This window comes from Sapajus apella, unplaced genomic scaffold, assembly GCF_009761245.1.
Source record: "Sapajus apella isolate SASKATOON/1434 unplaced genomic scaffold, GSC_monkey_1.0 scaffold17, whole genome shotgun sequence".
Lineage (NCBI taxonomy): Eukaryota > Metazoa > Chordata > Mammalia > Primates > Cebidae > Sapajus > Sapajus apella.
Window position 1 is genome coordinate 13,535,862 of NW_022436957.1, and position 23,568 is coordinate 13,559,429.

The following is a 23,568-nucleotide window of genomic DNA, read 5'->3' on the forward strand; positions in this document are numbered from 1 at the left end:
TGTGAGCCCTGTGGGGATCACATGTCTCTGTCCAGGGACCATGGTTCCGGGCTAATGGCTCTTTCTCAAAGGTTTGTGTGAAAGTCTGCATACTCCTGACTGGGGAAGGGGCATGGAGTTGAACCACCAGGGAATCCTCGGCTCACTGGGGCCACAGCAATGAGTGTTTTCCCTTCTCTTAATTCCTGGCCTGCTTATAGCCAAGCAGACTGGATCCCAGTTTCCATCAAACGCCGGGATGAGGGGCAGGCAGAGGGTGTTGCTGCCCCATTAACACAACCCTGATCCCAACACAACACTCCACGTGCAGCCTTCACAGAGCTCAATGGGCAAGCCTCTCAATGCCACAGCCAGTCCCCATTACAATAGCCTCATCCCCAAAGGCCCCCAGTGTTGATTGAGAAGGACCATAAATGGGTTTGACTGGAGTGGGTGGGGAGGCCTGTGGCAGGAATTTATCCTAGGGCTGGAAGTTGTCCCACATTGGCTCAATACCCACGGTCGGCTGTGTAGCCAGCCTTTGTCACCCAACCAGAGCTGCCGTCTCAAGTTGGATTGGCGGCCTTTCTGCACCAGCTGATGGGGCCCGTGTCTTTACAATACACTGGGAAGAGCTGCTGAGTCTCTGGCTTTGAAGGGACAAAATTTGCCATTTGTAGCAGCTGAAAGGATGGCGTCTGGCTGATGCTACAGACTGGGAGTAGCCAGCCTGATGAGAAACAGCTATTTGGTCACATTTTGAAAAAGAAATTTTACCAACACAGGAACAGAACAGGAAAAGGGCTTCCCGGATATAATAAAGAGAAATGTGTGGCTTGAGGTTTATAAGGTAATTACAGGTTACCACTGACTTCCTTTTCTCTTGTATGTCACTTGGCTTTAAGTACTTACTTCTAAAGGGCAAATGGCATTATTTTGTCCCCTGAAAGCCAGAGACTCGGCAGCTCTTCCCCGAGTATTGTAAAGACACGGGCCCCATCAACTGGTGCAGGAAGGCCACCCAGCACTGCAGTGACAGGAGGAAATAACCGTAAGCAAGGGGAGAAACGACAGCAGACGAATGGGAAACGCTGGTGCCCAGGCACCTTTGTGTTCCATTTGAAACCAGAAGACACGTGCTATGCTCAGGAAACACGGCCAGAAACCCACAGTGGGAATAAAAATGGAAAAAAGGCTGTACCATGTGGCAGCTGAAAGGATGGAGTATGGCTAATGTTATAGACTGGGACTAGTAAGCCTGATGAGAAACAGCTATTTGGTCACATTTTGAAAAAGAAATTTTAACAACACAGGAAAAGAGCAGGAGAAAGAAAATTCACTCTGGGTGTATGATACAGGGCCAGCTAAAACTATAACCCTGTACATGGAGGGACTGGTAATAAAAGAACAGTCTCACAACTGCTTTTCCTCCTGTTCGTGCTCCCTGTAACAGCTGGACACATACTAATTGCAAGAAGTGAAAAAAATAAAAGAGCTTTAAGTTTAAAAGCAGGAGTGCAATCATCAGTCTCTTGCCAGCACAGTTTCAGACACAAGTGTACTGTGCCACCTCGCAGGTCTATTTTAAACGCACATTCACAGTTCCTGCAGTTCCTCATTTGTGTGGGTGGCCTTTGCTGTCAGGGAAGAGCTGCACTCTCCTTCCAGGTGTGTCGTTTCCGTCCATAAGAAATGGCTTAACTGGGGCTTCTCAGCCTCAGCACAACTGACATCTCAGGTCAGATCATTCTTGTTGGGGGATGGGGGCTGTCCTATCTGTTATAGAATGTCTAGCAACATCCCTGGCCTCTACCCACTAGATGCCAGTAGCAATCTCTATCCCCCGCCACCCCCCCCCGCTGCGACAACCAAAAGTGTCTCCAGGCAATCCCAGAAATCCCCCGGGGGTTACAATCACCCCATTTGATAATCACTGGGCTAAACTAAAAAAGAACGACTTTGTCTTCTCTCCCTGGCTCCACCCTCAAAGTTCTCTATCCAAGGCTGGGAAGATCTATGAGGCATCTCTTGATCCACTGGCCTGTGCCAGTACTTCTGACTTGCAAGATTTTCAATCATTGAGAACAATGCTCTTACCGCCCTTGAAAAGAAGGGCATTTCCATCTAAACTCTTGGTAGGGGGGAAGAAAGCAGGTTACTTTTCTGTTGTGAGACATATGTCTGTGTTAGACTATGGAAGGTCCAGGCACAGAATTCTACACACCCAGAACTGTGTGAACTGGAAGGAGCCTTGGGCACTTGAAACTCACCTCCCTGTCTCCTTTCTTTGCCATATATATATATATATATATATATATATATATATATATATCTCAAACGAAATAAAAAACCCAAGGCCAAAATGGGAAATGATTTGCTCTAGATCATCCATATTCCCAACACTCCTTTTACTGGGGCATAGAGCAGTATTTTCCAATATACCTGAAAAGCTTAGGTCTCTAATCACGGATAACTTACAGCTTTTTACAAGCAAGAGTTTTGGCCAAATTATGACAGTCAAGGAATGCAAATTTTATAAATGATGGAATACTGCAACCAATTAGTGCAAACAAACATTTATTGTGAAATATTCATCCTACCCTTTATTAGGTATTACATCATCAAAGCACTTTGTGGCAATGAAAATAGCTTTTTTTAACCCCTCTAACTCACCCAATATTCCATTAAAGCTGCAAAAAATGTGCAATCTGCTTGAAAAATAGGTTGCTCTTATTTACTCATTTGTGAAAAGTCAAAAATTAAAAAAGAAAATGATACTAGCTTACAGGGCCTCTAGAGCCAATTCACCTTTGCATTTCCCAACCACTCCCCAAAATAATTAACAAAGATAATTTGTTTTAAATGCCTTTTTATAAAACCAATGCACCTTTCCCCATATTATAATCATACAAATTTTAAAAAGCCGTTATTTACTTTCTTGGAAAAAAGGTGGCCAGCCGTTGTTTTTTGATTGGGAGCATGTGTATTTCCTGGGAGTTCATTTTCTTTAACTTTATGCTCCGGTTTTTGATGGATTTCCTAAGGGGCTCTGCATTTCCCATGGATTCTTCCCCTTGGCTGTTGATGTCATAGCCCTGAAGCACGGAGTCTTCTCTTTTGAAGGAGAAGTTTTTGGTGGACACCCCTGAGAGGCCTTTGATCTTGCCACAGAATATGGTAGGCACAGCATCTTCGACTGAGACAATGACCTTGGCCGCCTGGGACTCACCCACCATCTCAATGTTGTTTTCAGCCTTGACCTCGCTGCTGGGGTGGTTGGGCTGGCTGAGCATCTTGGTGGCAGCATCGCTGCTGCTGATGTGACTATCTATCATGGCTGGGGCCTCATGGGGCGTGGCAGGGGCAAAAGACATTTCCATGCTACTGGGAAGTTTCTCCATCACTGCGTGACCTGGGCTGTCCACTGATGCACCACCATCATACAGTATCTCAGGTGGAGGCTCGGATTTCCGGTGGGTTGCCACTGACAGGTCTAGGGCCGCCTCTTCCTGAATGGCTGGGGGACTAACTTCACCAGCCTTGAGCCAGGGCACTGACTTCATGGAGAGATCCAGGGCCTCGTTCTCACTTCCCATCTTGATGACTGTGTGGCGGCTGAGCTGGAAGTACTCCTTCGGCTGGAGGATGTCAAAGGGCTTCAGTTCATCTTTTTCCAGAGGGGTCTGGGTGCCTTTAAAGGGGTGCAGGCCAAAGGAAGATGGTGGCTTGGGGAAACTGGAGCTGAACTTGGATTCAGAACTCTGAGGCACTGGGATGGGGATGGGAATGGGGACCGGCACAGGCAAGGGGACAATCACAGGATATGGCACCAAGAGGGTGGCTGGTGGGACCAAAGGGGACAAGGGGGAGTTAAAAGGCTGGGGGGGTACAGGGGCATAGCCAGGAGGAGGCTGACAGGGTGGGGGCCCAAGAGTGCCCTGGGAGGGAAACAAATTCTGGAGCACAGCTTCAAATGGCAAAGTGGGCTCCTGCGGCTGGCTGGGGATCCTCAGGTCCAGGAGCTGGGGTTGGGCCTCGGGGTCCTCTGCTCCCTGGAAGAGGTTGTTGTGGATGGTATTGGAGGAGCATGGGGCCTCCTGCGGCAGGACCAGAGGGGAGTTGAGGTGCTGAAAGACGTGCTGCTCCAGCACCACAGGCAGCTGCACGGGGCCCTGCGTGGTCATGACGTAGGTGGCATTGCCATTGGGATTGAGCTCTGGCGCAGAGCTTCCCTCCACCTGCATGTGAATGGGCATCACCACTGGGTTCTCCCCAAGGCACAGGGGCTGCAACACGGTGGCTGCCACCTTCAGAGCCATGCCACTCTGAGACTCTGCAGGGGGATTCAGAATGGATGGGGCCGGCACGGTCACCAGGGCCTTCTTTACCAGGTCGGTGGAGTTGATGTTCCAGGCCTCAGTGGTGATCAGCTGAGCCATGCCATTCTCCAGTCTGTTATTAGCCAAGGCGGGAGGGGAGTCGGTCATGTCCATGGGGAGGTTCTGGGACTGCAGGTCGTCCATCACTCAGCTCTGATGCCACTTAGCCTGCAACACAGAACATACAATATGACTTTTCCTTAAAAGACTATTTATAATTGCCTTAAGAGCTCTCTTACATCTTTAGAAAGTTTCCACATCTTAGTTAAACAGGGAGCATAACCCATCTATGTATAGGTTCAGGTTAGAGATATCTCCTACTATATACAAACACACCCACATAATCATCTGTGCGTGGAGAACCATAATGTTTAAGATGATTAAGCTATAAACACAAGTGATGTAATCAGTAAATAGCTAAGTGAGGTTAAACCGGGCATTTTTAAAGCCTAATTCTCAGCTTATATGTTTAGCCTTCAACAAAAACAATGTTTCAGTCCACATTGCTATGTCAAACAGTGAAGAAATGCAGAAATTTGACTTGTTCAAATTCGAAGAAGCAGTGAAGACTTACTTTTCTTTAAGGAAAAAATAATGCCTTGTCACATTTGAATACGCTATGACTATGGAAAGAGGCATTTTAAATACTCTGTAGCAATCATTCTTCCAGAAGAGGTTTGATGCGGAAGAGCAGTGCATTTACACAAGGGTCATTACAGTTGTCTCTGTCTCCCTCTAACCAATGACATTCCCGTTTCTCCCAATAATAGGAAAATCCATTCCCCAGAGCACGGTGAAGATGGGATGACTTACATAAATGGTCATTGGGTCCACTGTCACTTCCCCACTCAGCTTATCTATCTGACCTGTGGCCTCTCCTATTATCTGTCTGCCAAGAGGAAGGGGACATCGATGGGCCTAGGGCTGGGGGATGAAATACTTATTGGAAATGAAAATCCTTGAAGGTCAGGCACACTTTCCCAATGTCCTTGGCACCTGCTGTAGACCTCTGGCCACCTCTTGAGAGGCCAAAGGCGCCTGGCGCGTATGCTTCCTGGAGGAAGCAGAGCTGCAGCTGCGAAAGGGCTCTCCATAGAAACCCGTCCATATTTAGCCTCGTTACCATGGAGAAGGCAGGCACCATGTCTAACTCAGGGATCTGAGCAGCCTTGGAGTCTGGTTGGGCTCAATAATAATTCAATAATCTTCAGTTTCACTGGGCAGGCCTTGGGCAACTAAGATTCTGGACTTCACCTATCCCAACTGCCTAGACTTTAGTCCTGTGGTCAGCTCATCCTCCTCTCCTCACCCCCAAATTGCCAACACAACCTCCAAAACAAGAAAGAGAGGCAGCCCAGCACACCATGGGTTAGAAATAAACAAATGAGGCTGGATGTGTTGGCTCATGCCTTTAATTTCCCAACACTTTAGGAGGCTGAGGTGGCGGATCATTTGAGGTCACGAGTTTGAGACCAGCCTGGTCAACATGGTGATACTCCATCTCTATTAAAAATATAAAAATTAGCCGGGCATGGCGGTGTGCACCTATAGTCCCAGCCACTCTACTTGGGAGGCTGAGGCACGAGAATTGCTTGAACTTGAGAGGCAGAGGTTGCAGGGAGCCGAGATCGTGTCACTGCACTCCGGCCTGGGTGACAGAGTGAGACTCCATCTTTAAAAAGAAGAAAAAAGAAAAAAAAGAAATAAACAAACAATGTCTCACTACAGTAAGGCACTTTTAACAAATGAACAACTCTGTAGTATTTCCAATCAGAATGTGTCAAATGCACAGAACAAGGAGTTTCTCTGAGGCAGGAGAGGCAGGGAGGGAAAGGATGCTGTGCAAACAACTTTAGCAGGATCCAGAGCCTCCCTCTGGAAGCCACGAGGAGACCCAGCATGCTGGCCAATAACTCCCCTGGGACAGAGTTAGGAGGCAGTCTGGCCCCAGGGATGCTGAGAGGGCTTGCCTTAGCCGAAGGGTCTGGTTCTTTATGAGATGAGTGAATCCTGATTCAGCTCAGAAGAGGCCATGCCTGTAATATGCATTTTTTTTTTTTTTTGAGATGGAGTCTTGCTCTACAGCCTAGGCGGGAGTGCAGTGGCATGATCTTGGCTCACTGCAACCTCTGCCTCCTGAATTCAAGTGATTCTTCTGCCTCAGCCTTCCGAATAGCTGGGACTACAGGTGCATACCACCACACCCAGCTAATTTTTGTATTTTCAGGAGAAATGGGGTTTCACCATGTTGTCCGGGCTAATGTCGAATTCCTGACCTCAAGTGATCCTCCCACCTCAGCCTCCCAAGTGCTGGGATTACAGGTATGAGTCACTGCGCCTGGCCTCAAATATACCATTCATTCATGCATGCATTCATTCATTCACTCATCGTGAGTGAAACAGACAAGGTTGTTGCTTTCATGGACATTATAGTCTAGTGGAGGCAACACATGTTTGATCAGAGATTTGCTAGCATGCAAAGGTATCAATGTTATGCCAGGAGAGGCATCCACATCAGCAGGACAAATATTTTTTGGCCTCTTGCATGCCCCATGAAGGCCCTGAGAACCTAAGGTTATATCCTTGTCCCTCACAGTGGCCAGAACCCTTGGGGAAGGGTAAGAAAAGGCTGAAGGGAAGCTGCAGTAGGACTGGTGAGGACAAGGGCAGCAACAGTCAGAGAAGGCACCTATAGCCACCCATCTGAAGAGGATTCTCATGGTGAGAGGCACTCAACAGAAGTCAAGACATGTTCTGTGCCACATTTAGTCTTTCTGTGGGGTTAGGATTATTCAGCTGTGAGACAGCTTTCTCATAACAGTTGCATCTGTCCATCCTTGCAGAAATGGCAGTCTCTCTCCCTCCCTGTATGCTTCTCTCAATCTCCTCCCAAGGGAGGGAAGGCAAACTTCTGGATGCCTCCTCCACCTCCTTGCACACACCTTCAGCTCAGGTGCCAGCTCTCATCATTTCCTGTAAAACCTCAGTCCCTTCTCTGCCTGACCTTGGTCTAGGTCTGCTAACATTCCCAGAACAGTCCTGATTAGAAAGTGAAAAGAGGACTTTGCCAAGGCAGGCAGCCTCCCTCAGGCCCCTGTTCCTTCCACGGATGGCAAGAGCTACAGCTCATTGAGCATCCGCCATTTGCCAGGCCCTCTGTTGAGAACAACCCAGCCACAGGGGTCCTATAATTATGCCCATTTTGTTGGTGGAAAAACCGATTCCACAGGGAGATTAAATAAGTAGCCTAAAGGTACATAGAGGCTGGGCTTCCCAGGCTTACCTCCCACTGTGAGAGCTGCTAAGGCCACACCCCTCCATGCATTTTGTTTCCTGCCAAGAGTGGTCCCCACAACCTCTCCTTCAACATTGAGTGTATGCGCCTGCAGAGGCATGCAAGAAAGGTATGGTACTTGAGCATAACATTTCTTCAAAGTGGAGGCCAGGTCCTTCCCAGTAAAGTCATTGAACTGTTGCTCTTTTTTTCCCCACAAGAGGTCTCATCTGTCCCCTTCATCACCGGAGTTCCTCCTGTCCTTAGGGACTGCATCCCACAGTGGCTATGGTTCTGTTACTGGAGGGCTTGAGGGGCCTCTATCCTTTCAGCCTACTTCTGGTTACCCACCAGTCCCAGCCTGCCTTCCAGAGACACATGTCACGTGGGTAGGAGGGCACCTCACACCAATGAGCTACAGAGAGGCCCTTGGGTCCCCTGCTGTGGCTCAAGTTTCTGGGAACAGGGCTGAGGCCCAGTGGGATGAAGAACAGAGGACAGGCCAGGGTGTGGTGGAGGGGAGCAGTATGCAGGATCTCAGGGCAGAGGGGCAAAGCCCCTGGCCCAAACCTCACTTCCACCTCCTTCAATAGGTCAGCTCTGGACCTGCCTGACTACTCAGCCAAAGCAGGCCCGAGAGTACCTCCAGGCCTTTCCCTAGATAGCTGCTGGTGCTGAGACAGGCTTGCATGCCTCCTCCTAGTTTCCACCAAGTATGGTGCTGGCTCTGGGATACTCAGGCAAAGGAACATGAACTTGGTCTTCATCATGCACCCTCCCACCTCCCAGAAAGCCTCGTTCCATCCTTCTCTCTACATCTCCTCTTCTTCCTGTTCAATCTGCCAGAAAGCACCCTCCTCTGATTCTGAGTCAGCAGCTGAGGGGGTCTGGGTGCACCCAGTGGGAGCATAGTGGGTATTGCTGCTGCAGGGGCTAGTACTGGAAGCCTCAGCGAACCCGAGAGTATAAAACCAGCTCATGAATAAAGGGTTCAAAGGGCGAGTCTGTGTCCCTGAGGATGAACCAAGTAACCAGATAATGACTGGAGAGAAGGTGGAGGCCTGTCTCCCCACTCAGCCAAGCTGCTGATTAGCAGGGGCAGAGGGTGGGCGAGGGAACCTCTTCAGATCAAGGAACATCATAGGAGCCAGCTGATGCTCAAGCCCAGGGTCATGAATTTCTTCAGAGGTGACAGGGAACATTTTGTTTGGGTTTTGTAAAATATTTTCAAATGGGTTTAAATGAGGGCACCCATCTATTCTGCCTGCCCCCATTATCCTTGGGGGTGTGGGGCAGAGGTCAGTAAACAGTGGCAGTGTGGCTAGGTGGGAAGCAGGCAACCTGGATCTGGAAGTTGCTGGAGACCCTGGAGATCTTACTGTCTTGGTCTGCAGCCAGTTGCTAGGGCCTCACCCTCATGTAGCCCATGTGCCCCCTGGATGGAGACAGTGGGGAAAAGATTCAGGGCCCAGGACAGACGAGGAAGTGGGGAGCAACTGTCTGGGAAAATAGCTCTGCTTGCAGACTTGTGGGGTGTATTAATCTGTTCTCATGTTCCTATAAAGGTATATCTGAGACTGGGTAATTTATTATATTAATAAAAGAGGTTTATTCTGGATATTAGCCCTTCGTCATATAGGTAGATTGCAAAATTTTTTCCATTTTCTTGGTTGCCAGTTCACTCTAATGATAGTTTATTTTGCTGTGCAGAAGCTCTTCAGTATAATTAGATCCCATTTGTCTATTTTGGCTTTCGTTGCCATTGCTTTTGGTGTTTTAGTCATGAAGTCCTTGCCTATGCCTAAGTCCTGAATGGTATTGCCTAGGTTTTCTTCTAGGGTTTTTATGGTGTTAGGTCCTATGTTTAAGTCTTTAATCCATCTGGAGTTAATTTTTGTATAAGGTATAAGGAAGGGATCCAGTTTCAGCTTACAGACAAATGGGATCTAAGTAAACCAAAGACCTTCTGCACAGCAAAAGAAACTATCATCAGAGTGAACAGGCAACCTACAGAATGGGAGAAAATTTTTGCAATCTATCTGACAAAGGGCTAATATCCAGAATCTACAAAGAACTTAAATTTACAAGAAAAAAGCCAAACCACCGCATCAAAAAGTGGGCAAAGGATATGAACAGACACTTTTCAAAAGAAGACATTTATGTGGCCAACACACATATGAAAAAATGCTCATCATCACTGGTCATTAGAGAAATGCAAATCAAAACCACATTGAGATACCATCTCACACTGGTTAGAATGATGATCATTAAAAAATCAGGAGACAACAGATGCTGGAGAGGATGTGGAGAAATAGGAATGCTTTTACAGTGTTGGTGGGAGTGTACATTAGTTCAACCATTGTGGAAGACAGTGTGGCGATTCCTCAAGGACCTAGAAATAGAAATTCCATTTGACCCAGCAATCCCATTACTGGGTAAATACCCTATGGATTATAAATCATTCTATTATAAAGACACATGCACACGTATGTTCACTGCAGCACTGCTTACAATAGCAAAGACTTGGAACCAACCCAAATGCTCATCAATGATAGGCTGGATAAAGAAAATGTGGCACATATACACCATGGAATATTATGCAGCCATAAAAAAGGATGAGTTCATGTGCTTTTCAGGGACATGGATGAAGCTGGAAACCACCATTCTCAGCAAACTAACACAGGAGCAGAAAACCAGACACCACATGTTCTCACTCATACCTGGGTGTTGAATAATGAGAACACATGGACACAGGGAGGGGAGCATCACACACAGGGGCCTGTTGGGGGTGGGAGGGGCTAGGGAAGGGATAAGAGGGGGTGGGGATTGGGGAGGCATAATACTAGGAGAAATACCTAACGTAGATGACGAGGGGATGGATGCAGCAAACCACCATGGCATGTGTATACCTACGTAACAATACTGAATGATCTGCACTTGTACTCCAGAACTTAAAATATAATTTAAAAAAAAAGAAAGAAAAGAGGTTTAATTGGCTCACAGTTCTATGGGTCATACATTACAGGCTTCTGCTTCTGGGGATCAGGAAGCCTGCAATCATGGCAGAAGGTAAAGGGAAAGGAAGCACATCTTCACATGGCTGGCAAGAGGTAGGGGGAGGTGCCACACACTTTTAAACAAGCAGATTGCATGAGAACTCCATCACAAGAACAGCAAGGGGGAAGTCTTTTGATCCAGTCACCTCCCACTAGGCCCCTCCCTCCAACTCTGGGGATTCCAATTTGACATGAGATCTGTGTGGGGATACGGAGCCAAACCATATTATGGGGTCACAGAATTATTATCTGAACCCCTTATCTAATTATTGCAAAGATCTAATTATACCAGAGGCCAGTCTCCCTAGTTTCTGTCCGTTAGCCTGGATCTCTCTCCTGCCTAGCCTTCACCTAGCCAACTCCTGCTCATCTGTCTGACTTAAGGGGTTCAGCTCTAAAGTTGCTTCTTCTGAGATCATCCCCCATCCTCACTGGGCTCCCAGAGGACCCCAACTTGACTTTGTCTAGTCCTGACTCCGCCCAGCCCCCATACTGGGATTTCTTATTTACTTGTTTCTCCAGGAGCAGGGGATGGTCTCCCACCTCACAGCTGGCACTAGTAGGTGCTTAGGAAATATCTTCTGGATGAATTGCTGCATGAATGAACACCTAAGCCTTCCTGAGCCTGGTGTTCTCATCCTTACCCTCTCGTTGCAGGCACACCACTTATAGACTCATGGCACGTCAAGGTGGGCAGAGGCATTAAAGCTGACATCTCCTTCAGCCTCTTCCTGACCCTTTTTACTGATGAGTAAGCTGCAACTCAAAAAGGCTAACTAAAACTTACAGAAGGCTGCTTCTTACAGAGGTCACCAGGCTCTTGTTTCGGGAAGAGCAGAGGGTCAGACCCACAGGTGCCATGGTGGGAGAACATGGCAGCCACCCACCTTTACCAGCCACAGGAGACTCCGATGGGACAGTAGATATGAAAGCAGTTTGTGGACAGTAAAGTTCCTAATAGGGATGGTGTGTGAATGGATTCACCCTGTATTTCTCTGAAGCACCCAGAAAAACAAAATCAAATCGACTGCTTTCCTTATGAGAAGCTACATTCATGAAGAAGCTGACTCAGACCTAACTCCTCGGTGATCAGTCAGTGACCTGCCCCACATCTCTGCCCCCACACTGGGTGTCCACACAGGTCGTGTCTGCCTCTCAAGCCTCCTCTTCCAGAGCTTTGCTCAAAGCACCTATTTCAGCTGACGGGCTTCTGTACACATTGACATTTTTCTAATGAGGACTCATTTATGGCTTAATTTAAAAAGAAAAAATACTTGACCTCTCAGATAGTTTAGACTATTCTCCAAGTCCAAAATTCCACCTATTTGTTGGTTGCCAGCATTTAACACTGTGAAAGTCACAACTACACACTCACCTTCTCACCCACACACACTCAGCCACTCACAAATAACTTAACACCCTCACCCCAATGCCCTCAGCTATATCCTAAATGATCTTAGTCACAGCCCCCTGAAGACCCTGCACCAACTCAGACTGAAAGCAGCTCAGAATGTGACTGTGACCCCATGCTGGCCCAGAACAGGCTCCCTGAAGGCACCTCAGGCTGAGCCTGATTTCTGAGCCAGTAATTTGGACAAAAGCCCTGGGGCATGCTGGTAGCCCCTCTCAGAGTTGCAGATCACCGCAGAGCAAAGTTTGATTTTATTTTGTGAACTGGAAGCATTTTCAGTACAGAAACGATGGTAAAGATGGTCACGACGCTCCTGATCCACAGTGCCAAGCACCCCTGAGCAAATGCTCCAGGAGTGGATATCCAAGAACGGTGGGAAAGTAGGGAGGTGTTTGTCTCATAGCTACTCAAGCCAGTGGTCACTGTTGCTGGAGGGCTTTGTGAGGCCCCTGGGATTAATGGAGTGAGGTCACTGGGAAGGCACACTCAGTTTCAGGGGAGCCTTAGTGATCTGGGCTACACAGGACAGATCCTACTCCCAGGTCCAGGAAGCTCTGGTGTGGGCTTCCAAGTGTCTTCTTCAGGTCCTCCATCCCAATTCTGGTATGCTGGAGGAGCCAGATCCTGGGCCCTGCTCCTGGGGATGTTCCCTTTCACCCCCAACAAGCTGCAGGTATTATTTGCTCTCCTCTTCCACTGAAATAAGCCTTATCTAGATTTTTTTTCTATCAAGGTTAAGTTTCTTCCCCTACAACAATCACATCTTGAAACATATGCTGAAGATTCTCTCAAGATATGTGTTTTCCAACTATAAAATATCAACAGCTTTGGTTTTTATGGAGCATGGAGGCAGCTATCAATTATTTCTAGTCAAAGTTGGACTGTCTACCCAAGCTTGTCCAACTCGTGGCCCAAGGGTCGCATGCTGCCCAGAAGGCTTTGAATGTGGCCCAACACAATTTGTAAACTTTCTTAAAACATTATGAGATTTTTTTAGCTCATTCCCTATCATTATTTTATGTGTGGTCCAAGACAATTTTCTTCCAATGTGGCCCAGGGAAGCCAAAAGATTGAATACCCCTGAATGCCCTTGTTGCTCAAAGTGGGGTTCTTGGAGCAGCAGCAGCAGCAGCACCCAGAATTTTGCTAGAAATGCACATCTCAGGCCACAGCCCAGACCCACTGAATCAGAATCTGCCTTCCACAGCCCAAGGAGATTTGTATGTACATTAAATTCTGAGAAGCGCTAGTTTACCACTGGTTCTCAGATTTTGCTATTCATTGGCGTAATCTGGAACTTAAAAAAAAAAAAAAAGAAAAAGAAAAAAAAAAACATGCCTAGGTCCCACCCCTAAGACTCTGTTTTAATTATTCCAGGATGCAGCAGGTGATTCTAATGTACATTGAGGCTGTGGACCCTTAATCTAAAGGCCAGAGCACAGGACTGCTGGTGAGCTGACATTCTCAATGGCCCATCTTCCTTCTTACTTCCCAGAAAAGATTGAGGCTATCAACACACCAAACTCCCTCCTCTTCCGCCCAGCCCCTGCAGTGTCTCCCCATGTGCCCCCACCCCCAGGAAGACATGAGATGGCTCTCCCTCTTGCAAGGCTGACTTCCCAGAAACCTCTGCTAAGAATCCTGCCCCCTTCCATCAGTGCTCTATTCTGAGTCTAGGTTTTGCTTTCCATCCAGTACTTAAGGAAACCTTCAATGACTAACCTAATTCTGCATAAAAATTATCAGCCACTTTCTATGAGCCAAGTAAGAAAAGCATAATTTTCATCGTTTAATTCTACATGTATATGGTTTTACCATTCGGGACTTGAGATGCACTAAATATCTAAGAAGTAATTCCAACTGGGTAAAAACTGGTTTTTCTCTCCCCATAGGGTAGAATAATTGTCAATTACTTGCACCAGTGATTAAATTTTCTAAGCTTTAAACATCAGCACAGGGCCTTTTTACCAAAGCTGTGAACATAATTACCACATGAATGTAGTCTCAAATTGGTTAAAATATGAAGAATACACAAAATAGTCACCTGCCTTATGGTCGATTGCCTTTTACATCCAGAGGTCTTCACAGCCCTCTGATGGGAATATGAATGCCCAGAATAGCTTGAGAGATGAATTCCCTGATACACTAATTCATTTATGAAAACAGTAGTGACCACAAACATTGCAACTGGGACTAAATTTTGTGAGGACCTACAGTGGCTACAGGGAAGATCTGTTAGGGAGGACAGAGTACAAATATTATCTCTGATCTGATATTTGTGAAAAATGGAATTGGAGCCAAGCATTAGAAACTGGCCATAAACAGCAGGAAAGCCCAAGGTCTTCCCAGGGAGAGGAGGTAAGGTCATGCCCCGAGGTATCATAAAATTTATTTATGTTTGTTTTATTATCTCATCTTTTTTATTCCTGTATTTTATTTTATAGTGTATGTCATAAATATGGGAAGACATGTAAATCTAATTATATGTGTGCATGCATGTGTTTGTGTGTGTGTGTGTGTGTGTGTGTGTGTGTAAGGGGAGTGTTCAATTTTTTTTTCTAATAGGAGTGCAGGAATGAAAACACTGCAACTCAGCAGGAGAAATGAAGCTTTCAGGGCCCAGGGAGACTTCCAGGACGCCCCTGTCTGAACAAGTCTTAGTGTCACTGGCCCAACCCACCCCTTCTGGGTTTTTTTTTGTGTTTTCTGGGGGGAGAGTCTCTCTGTCGCCTAGGCTGGAGTACAGTGGTGCAATCATTACTTACTGCACCCTCAACCCCTCAGCCTCAAGCAACCCTCCTGCCTCAGACTCCTGAGTAGCTGGAACTATAGGTGTTTGCCACAGTTGATTTTTACTTTTATTTTTGTTGAAACTGGGGTCTCACTATGGTACCCAGCCTAGTCTTGAACTCCTGGCCTCAAGTAATCCTCCCACCTCGGCTTCTCAAAGTGTTGGGATTACAGACATGAGCCACTGTGCCTGGCCCCAATCCTCTTGCTTTGAAGAGCAGGAACCTGAGGCTCAGAGTCAAGTGACATGATTAAGTTCACACAGCATAGACTACACTTATTCCTAGACCTGCGCTCCTTCCTTAAAGGCACATTACCCCACCTGTTGCCTCTGTTTCACATTTCAAAGGATATTGAAGAGCACTTGAATCTAACACATTAGCTATAGAGTCGGCACAGTCAGTCACCCAGGGTTAGAACATCTCTATTGGAACCAGCATCTCACACCAAAGTATGTGGGATGGTTTGATTCCATCAAAAAAGTCAAAAAGTTTGATAGGTGAGGAGCTTGCTAAAAAAAGAAGAACACCCCCGCCCCTTGACTCAGTGAAACCTAATAAATAAGTCATTGAAATGAAGAGATTCAGGGCACACCTGAAATTTTCATGACTGTTGGAATGTTGTTTTATACACCTGGGACTCAGTTTCCTCTTTTGTAACATGGGGGACTGCCCTATTCTCACTCAGCCTTCCTTGGAGCCAGTGGTGCCTGCTGGGGAGGAGTCAAACCTAGCTTCCCAGGAGCTGCTGGGTAGGAATTGCTGTGGGCCCCAAAGGATGGGCAGGTGGGAGCGCCAAGGAGGAATTGGAAGGAGGATGCCACCAACTCCCAGGCCTGGTTCTCCAAGCCTCTACTACCTTTAGCCTGCCCACAAAGGACCTATGATGGGTTTGGGGACCCATACCGGCCTGACTGCATGACAGGAGTACGGAACGAGATTCGTGTCCATTCATTTTTATTCATTCTTTCAAAAATGATGTGGGCACCTACTGTGTGCCAGGCATGCATCTATTCCTCCGATCTGATGCCACTTTCTTTGTAGGCAGGTTGCTGTCTCTCTTGGCTCTATTCCCAAGGTATTAACCAAATCCATATTCTCCCAGTATTATCTGCTTTTAACAGGGCTCCTTCAACGCTCACATTTCTTGCAGAGGAAGGAGTAAGTCTCTAAGGGAAGAATGCTAGTCCCTAGACAGCCGGAGGGGTGATGTTCATGGAAGGATCTCTCTAAGGAAAAGAACAAATGTTTATTTCTAGAGATGGCTGCTCCTGATACTAACAGGAATAAACTGCCTTCCTCAGGTCTTGGTGAAGCTCAGCATCACAGAAGAAAATCATAAAGAGCTGCTGGTGGTGAGGGGGGACACTCATCTGGACAGTGGACTGCGAGAGACAGCAAGTGCCCATCCCTGCATTGGGCCAAGGCCCTACAGTTTGGCTGGACACCCAGAACCCCCAGCACCCTGAGGTGCTGTTGCTGGAGCGGCCATCTCACGCAGGAGCTCAGGTCACATTTAAGGTCTCGGGCCAGGGCCCATCATCTTAAAGAGCTATGGTTTTTAGACATTTTTCTAGCAACAAAGAAACCTCTTAAATTTGGAACAAAGAGGAGGAAAAAACCTGCCTCTGCAAGAGAAAATACTTCTAATTAGATTGAGGTACAAAGGTTAAATTTTTGTTCTGGGAAAAAGACTGTTTATAATCCTGTGTCATTAGCAGGACATTTTCCAGAGACCAGTGTGCAAGAAATAGACCCTCTGAGGGGTCACTGGAAGGAAGGGGTGCAGATTTCTGAAGTACAAAAAACTGGAGTTCAGATTTTCCCCTTTGCCTAATGCATGTGAATCCCTTGCACCTTTTGGCATGGAGCATCACCCTGGGCACTGGGCCCCCTATGAGAATGGTTAGGAGTACAAGCTTTGAACTTAGATAGGCCTAGGTTCAAACTTCAGCTCTGCCTAATTTTGCTAGCTGTGTGACCTGGGGCAAGTAAGTTCTAAGCCTCGGTTTTTCTCCATGTAAAATGAGGATTAAAAATTTTTTAAAAACCTGTCACATGGGGTGGTTGTAATGATTACAGGAGATAAGCTATGTAAAGTATTTGGCACACTGCCTGACACATGGAAGTGCTCAGTAAATCATGTCTATTATCACTGTCGTCATCATCATTGGTATCGTCGTCACTGGCATCGTTGTCACCACTGTCAATATCGTCTTCATCCTCACCATCATTCTTATTGTCAGTGCTATCATCATCATCATGTCATTGGCACCATTGGCATCATCAGATCCACCGGCCATATTTCCTGTGAGCATCGAGTAGTATCACCCATGCTCCCTTTGCATCTGAATGGGATTATACATTCTCAACCCTGCCTGTTCAAAGATTCATTTAAAAATCAGCTACTAGGAACTTGAAAAAGCACTTACCACAGGATTAGTGTTACACCTGATGACAAGGTTTCTAGGCCAGCCCACAAATCCCACCTAACCCCCAACATAGCTGAAATAAGCATTTGAAGTGAAAATAGAAAACAATGCTCTCTCAATGTTAGAAATTAAATATGGTGGGAAGACAAATAAATACAGAAATCTGTTTCTTATTCAGACTGAAAGGCTGAGGGAGAAAAAAAAGGTGGCCAGACCCTTTTATATCTTGAATTTGGACTCACGAGCACTTCTAATGGTTCTGAAATTACTACTGATTGACCACACATAATTTCACTTCATATCCTTCAGTTTTCCTTCTCCTTGACACAAGAGCTTAAGTAGCTCTCCTCTCCTACTTTTCAGTGATAATGAAGGTCATTTTCTCACTCATAAAAACATGGGAGGAGTGGAAGAGGAGAGGACAAGGGTAAGGATAAAAGGAAGAGAGAAAGCAAAGAGCCTTTTTGAGGTAACTAAGCAAGAATTGAAGGAGAGAAGACTCAAAAGTTTCTGTAGGTCCAAAGGAGAAATTGGTTAGCTATAACAGAAGAGTGAAAGAACACAGAGAAACTGAGGAAAGCTGTGAGGAAAACACTGAGTGAGAGTTACTCAGCTGGCCACAAGAGGATGCTGTAATCTGTAATAGCTTGGTTACAGTACAGCAGGGTGGAGGGAGAGACAGGACTGGAACTTCTTAGCACAGTGAGGACATGGTAAAAAATAAAATACAGCATCGTTTACAAGTTTGAGTACTGCAAGTACTTAGGGAAGGTGCTCCAAATTTGGGCAGAACTCCTATGCCTTTAAAAATCATCAAGCACATTCCCTTGTGACTTGGCTGAGTTATCAGTCCTAGGAAAAAAATCTAAATGTACCATCTTTCTGTGTCTAATATTTATTTTTGCCTAACCCCCGGCTCCCCCAACCCTTCCTTGGGCAGTCAGAATTAGGTTTCTCCTATCAAAATTGAGTTTTCCAGAAAGAAGCTGATAAACTCATTCTCAATGAGGTACATGACTGATAAGGCTGAAGTATTATGTTCTTTTATTGGTATAATAAAGATAATCCAGCCAGTAATAAAGCTATGGACAAAGAAATGAAACTCTAATTGAGGCATTTCAGATACTGGTCATGGGGAGGAATCTTCCTAGCTATCTTGAAATCTCTCCATAGAGACAAGAGCCTACAACTATGACTAAGTTTGCTGGGCCCATTGGAAGGCACTTGAGGTCAAATAAAGGGGGCAGGGGCATGACCTTGACCGTTAAGCACTCAGAACTAAGGGAGGACATGATTTTGAGTCAATTATTCATCCCTTTATAGACACAATCAGCAAACACTTATTGCTCACCCAACTCGAACCTCCTGAGTATGTGCTTCCCTGGTGCAGAGATTATAGCAGCATCCAAAGTTGTCCAGTGTCCTGTTACTGAACTGGCTACCTCCTGAATGCCGGCTTCTGTCTTACCAGGTTTCCATGCAGAAGTTAGGGCTCTCAAAGGACTGCACCCCCATGCACAACATGCTACTGTAGCGCTACAGCCACAATGGCAACTTAACGACTGTAACCAGTCATGGTCATTGAACCATCACCAATGATGGTGATGAACATGGTGAGGGGAGTGAGGAGAGGAGGCTGCAGGGTTTTGGTGAACCCAACTAGCTAGTTGTCTTAGCTTGGGTTCCCCCACAAACAGACCCTAAGGCAAGGATCGACTGAAAGTAATTTATCTGGGAGAAGATCCCAGACAACACCAGTAGAGGAGTGAAATGGTGAGATGGGAATGCAAGAAAGCCAATTTGTCAAGTAAGTCACTACTGTGGGCAACTGAAGCTCAGTTCCACTGGGGAGACCTCAAAGTCATCTCAACTGAGGGGCTAGGAAGCTGGGGTGTTTACTCACCCTTCCCCATCCATCACTTCCAAGAGCTGCTCCTGGAGGATGTATTCATTCCTTGGTACTCCCAGCTAGCCCAGCATGCAGATCTAGTGTGCTCCTGAGACTAAAACCAAAAACCCAAAACTCACATCTTTAGGGAAAGTCGTGGATGTTTGCAGTAAGCAGCATTTGGTGTATAAGAGGCCAGTCTGAGCGGGAAATGGCAGGGCACCAACAACTGTCTGCTACACCAGCCATGGCCTGGAAAGTCACAAGGCTTATGTGAATATCTAAATGTCACTAATTTAGGCCACCACGACCAAATGTTTCCCCAGTTGGTGACACCTTCTGTAACACCTGTGAAGAAGACACTCCTTTATAATAACAACGTTCACACCACAGAGGAATCAGCTGGAAAGGGGTGTGACTCAAGATCTTATAAAGAACAAGACACACAAAGGGGCCAAAGATGACTATCTTTCCAAAAGCAAACTGTTCAAGAGATGGTCGGCATAGCTAATGTGTTCCTTTGCTGAAATATAACTGGGGCCCTCCAGTAAGTTCTTTGAATCAAATTTGTGCTGGCTGGAATGCAAGATGTTCCTGGGATGAGTCACAGAAGGAGTTTCTTTTCTGGTGATCTTGTGTTCCAACTCGGAGACCAAAAATCAATAAATAAACACTATTTCACTTCATCAGCTGCATGCTGCCTAATAATAATAATCATAATCATAATCATAATAACCTCGACCTGAGAAGTACACAGCCAATGCAGGAAAGAGAGGGTGGAGAGTACTCATCTTTTAGACAGGGAGGCTTCTTTCTGGGATTCTGTTTTGTCAAAAGCACCCTTCTGCCCAGAAGCACAAGAGCAGAACAACACCCTCTACAAAATCTTAGGGTTGGTGAGGCTTTTGAAGTCCCCAAAAATTCACTGTATGTATCCTAAAGCAAGCATCATGGTTGGAGCTAATATAGCATAAACAAGACAAAGTTGGGGTGGGGAAGGAAAAAGATCGGCTGTATAACATCTGGCTAGTTACCAATAAAGATTATAGTTATTATTTCCTATTTTATTTAGGGGAAGAGTTCTAGAATGCACGTGTTTGCATGCGTACATGTGTACGTGCATGCACACACACACACACACACACACACACACACACACACACACACACGGTAACCAAGCATGATTAAAGCCACCTGTTGTCCCTCTAATAGTCAAGAGGGATATTCAAATCAGGATTCTCCTTCCTCATCTGTTCCACCTCAGTCAGGTATTTTCCCTCTGAATTCCAGTCATCAAATCTTTATTGTTGCAAGTGACCTGTGAACTGGACCTTGCCACATGAGTAGGATTTTGGCGCAGGAGATGGTGGAATGGAGGAGGGTTTTCCAAAAGTGCAGGACAGAAATAAAGGTAGAAGAGGACAGGTGTGTCTGGGACAGGCTGGTAGGTTGGGTGGCTGAAGCCCAGGGCTGGTGAGGGCTTAGGGGAGAGTCAAGAGTGCTTCAAACATTAGTGGAGTATCTATTAGGTTGATGCAAAAGTAATTGCGGTTTTTGCCATTCCTTTCAATAGTAAAAACCGCAATTACTTTTCCATCAACCTAGTAGCTCTTCAAAAGGGTGTTCAGAATCACCCCTCATCAATTAACCTTGTGCCCTAAAGGACTGCCAACTCAACCAACACAATCTTGATGTTTTTCCAGGCCCTGACGAGCAGGAAGCCATCAATTCACTAGTGAGACCATTAGGTTGGGAGGAAAAGATAAAATGTTTTAATTTGCAGGGCTTTGCTAGCTGCTTTTTCTGCTTCTGCTTCTTCTTCCTCTCTCTCTCTCCCCCCTGCATTACTCCCTCTCTCTCACACACACACTGATAAATTGATAATAATAAACCATTTACTAAGCATTTACCATGTACCCCACTAGATATTTCCCATTTATTTTCTCCTCTGTTTCTCAGCATCCCCAGCAGACTGGTACCACCTTGGTGTGACTGGGTTTCTTGGATTGTTGCTTCCCACCCCACCAACTCCCCACCCCCAGGAACTGAGCTGTGAATCTCCAGGGAATGATTGTTTTGATGGGAGGGAGGGTCAGAGCTTTCCAGAACATGCACAACATTCACTGCAGGGAAGGCACTTCTGGGGGAGGTGGGGGAGAGAGAGCAAAGCTTCCTGGTAGTGTGCAGGGAGCAGGTGAGAGTAGAGAAAGGCAGGAAGGAAGAAGTGGAGATGTCTTCGGTCTCTGACCAGAACCTAGGATTTCTTAGCCTGCATCTGTTCCTCAGGCAGGTCTGCCTAGCTTTGCTGTCTTGGCCCTAGCCCTGCTTGGGCTTCCCTCTCCACCATTACCACTGCAGCTAGCAACAACTGGCCCATGAAGGACACAGCCTGTAATAGGTGCTCCCTTTTCTTTTTGGAACTCAACTCTCACTTCCCATGCCTCTGGCCCAGCTTGCATCCCAGGCAGGGGTTCATTCATGTGCTTCCCAGAAATATTTCATCTGTGGCTGACTGGCCAGCTGTTCACCAAACCCACCTCCTCTTCTTCTGGGACTACATTTCCCAGCCTCCCTTTCAGTTGGGTGTGGCCATGTGCTTGAGTTCTAGCCAAGGGCAGGTGAGTTGAAAGTGAGGGGCACCACTTCCAGGCCTGGCTCCTACAAAGCTTCCTTCCATACATGATGCTCCAACCCTCTTCCCCTTCCCCCCAGCTTGATGCAAAAGGACCTTTTAGAAGCACCCTGTTGAAGATGGTGGAGCCACAAGATGGAAGGGCCTGCATGCCTGAATCATGGCTTGGAGGAGAAGGGCCACTTGCCATCAGGAAAATCCATTTGGGGCTTTAAGTGAGTGAGAAATCCACTTCTATTGTGTTTGAACCATGGTACTGTTACACTGTCTTAGTAAGCAAAGCCAGCATTACTTTAAGTAACGCAGAGCTTCCTGGGACCTACCCTGTGCACAGTGCCGGGAGCAGGCAGGCTTATTGCTTCTACCAAACTCAGAACACCCCAGAACCCACTGGTTTTCAAACCAGTGATTTTCAAACCAGAACCTTAGAAGCAGCCCAAGTACCCACAGCCCAAGTCTGAACTTCCAATTTACTGCTTTTCTGCAGTAAATTCACCAAGCACCCTTGGCTGCTCTTTCTGACTTGAATCAGTGTATTTACATGGGGTCAGGATCATTCTTTGCTCTGTAACTGCATAAATATCCACTGAAAGAGTCGGTTTCATTGGCATTCACAGAGCTGGCAGGGACGAGGGAGCTGACTCCAGGGAGCAGGAAAAAGGCTTTCAGTAGCTTCACTCCCTGGAGCCCCATGGCTGCTCAGGTGGCCCTCACTCATGTAAGAAGGTGGAGCTATGGGAGGGAGAAGCAGCAGGTCCCTGGCACAAGACAGGCAAATATATCTGGGAAGTTGGCACCCCTGGCTTCTTGCCAGAGGAATCTTCTAGGACTGCAACACTCCCTTCTCTCCTTGTACCCTTTGATGGTTTGCTGGTTTGCAGAGCAGGAAGGCCTGGATTTCTACCCTTTCTCCACACTGGATTCTCTATAGGAAAGGTCCCTGTAGACAGTCCTTTAGGGGAGTTAGCATCTATGGCTCAAGGATCTAGGGTCAGCTTTCTCCCTTGGTGCCTTATGTAATTGATTTTCAAGGCAAAGACTGCCCATTCAAAAGCACCCTCCTCCTCCACTGACTGCTGATGTTCTACCCCTAGCAAGCTCTTGCCTGTGTCCAACATTATTGCCTTCTTATTGGGTTCTTCTCCAAAAATGCTGGTTCTAAAGACACTGGGTCCTTGCCATATTGGAGGGACCAAACTGACACAGTGTGGTCTCTTGTGTGCAAAGGGCCCATCCAAGTATCTTCTGTAACTTCACAACCACCTGAGGAAGTAGGCAGAGATTGTCCCCATTTTATAGATCAGGAACCCCAGGCTTGCCTCAAGCCCTGCAATAAATGTCAGAGCTGACTTTAACCCAGCCCTCAACCCCCTAAACTAAGGTTGATTAAATTCTCCCTAGGCCTAAGCTCTCTGGCTCCAGAAATACATGATTCAGGGCTATGATGTGTGTAACTTACCTTAAAATATACAAGCACCTACAGTGGGACATTTCCTGTCTGACTTAGGTGAAGCCCTAACCCAGTTAGCCACCATTCTACTAACAAGTGCACACCCCAGGGAGGGGAAGCTCAAGTTCTAATCTGGAAGCTCCCATCCTGAGGCTGCTACCAGAGTTCCAGTTATCTCTTCATGTAAATCAATACTCAAGGCTTGGTTAAAGAGCAACTGGAATGCTAGAAGTGTGTGTGTGTGTGTGTGTGTGTGTGTGTGTGTGTGTGTGTGTGTG

At 46.6% G+C, this 23,568-nt stretch overlaps 1 protein-coding gene across 2 annotated transcripts in view; it reads right to left on the bottom strand.

Annotated features, from left to right (window-relative positions):
- Window positions 1-2,539: 2,539 nt before the first annotated feature.
- Window positions 2,540-23,568, bottom strand: part of RAI2 (retinoic acid induced 2) — a 63,717-nt gene continuing 42,688 nt past the window's right edge. For both annotated transcript variants that reach the window (XM_032286013.1, XM_032286012.1), the window contains exon 2: window positions 2,540-4,526. In XM_032286013.1, coding sequence (XP_032141904.1) covers window positions 2,910-4,502 — 1,593 coding nt within the window. In that variant the 5' untranslated portion in view covers window positions 4,503-4,526 and the 3' untranslated portion in view covers window positions 2,540-2,909. The remainder of the gene's footprint in view (window positions 4,527-23,568) is intronic.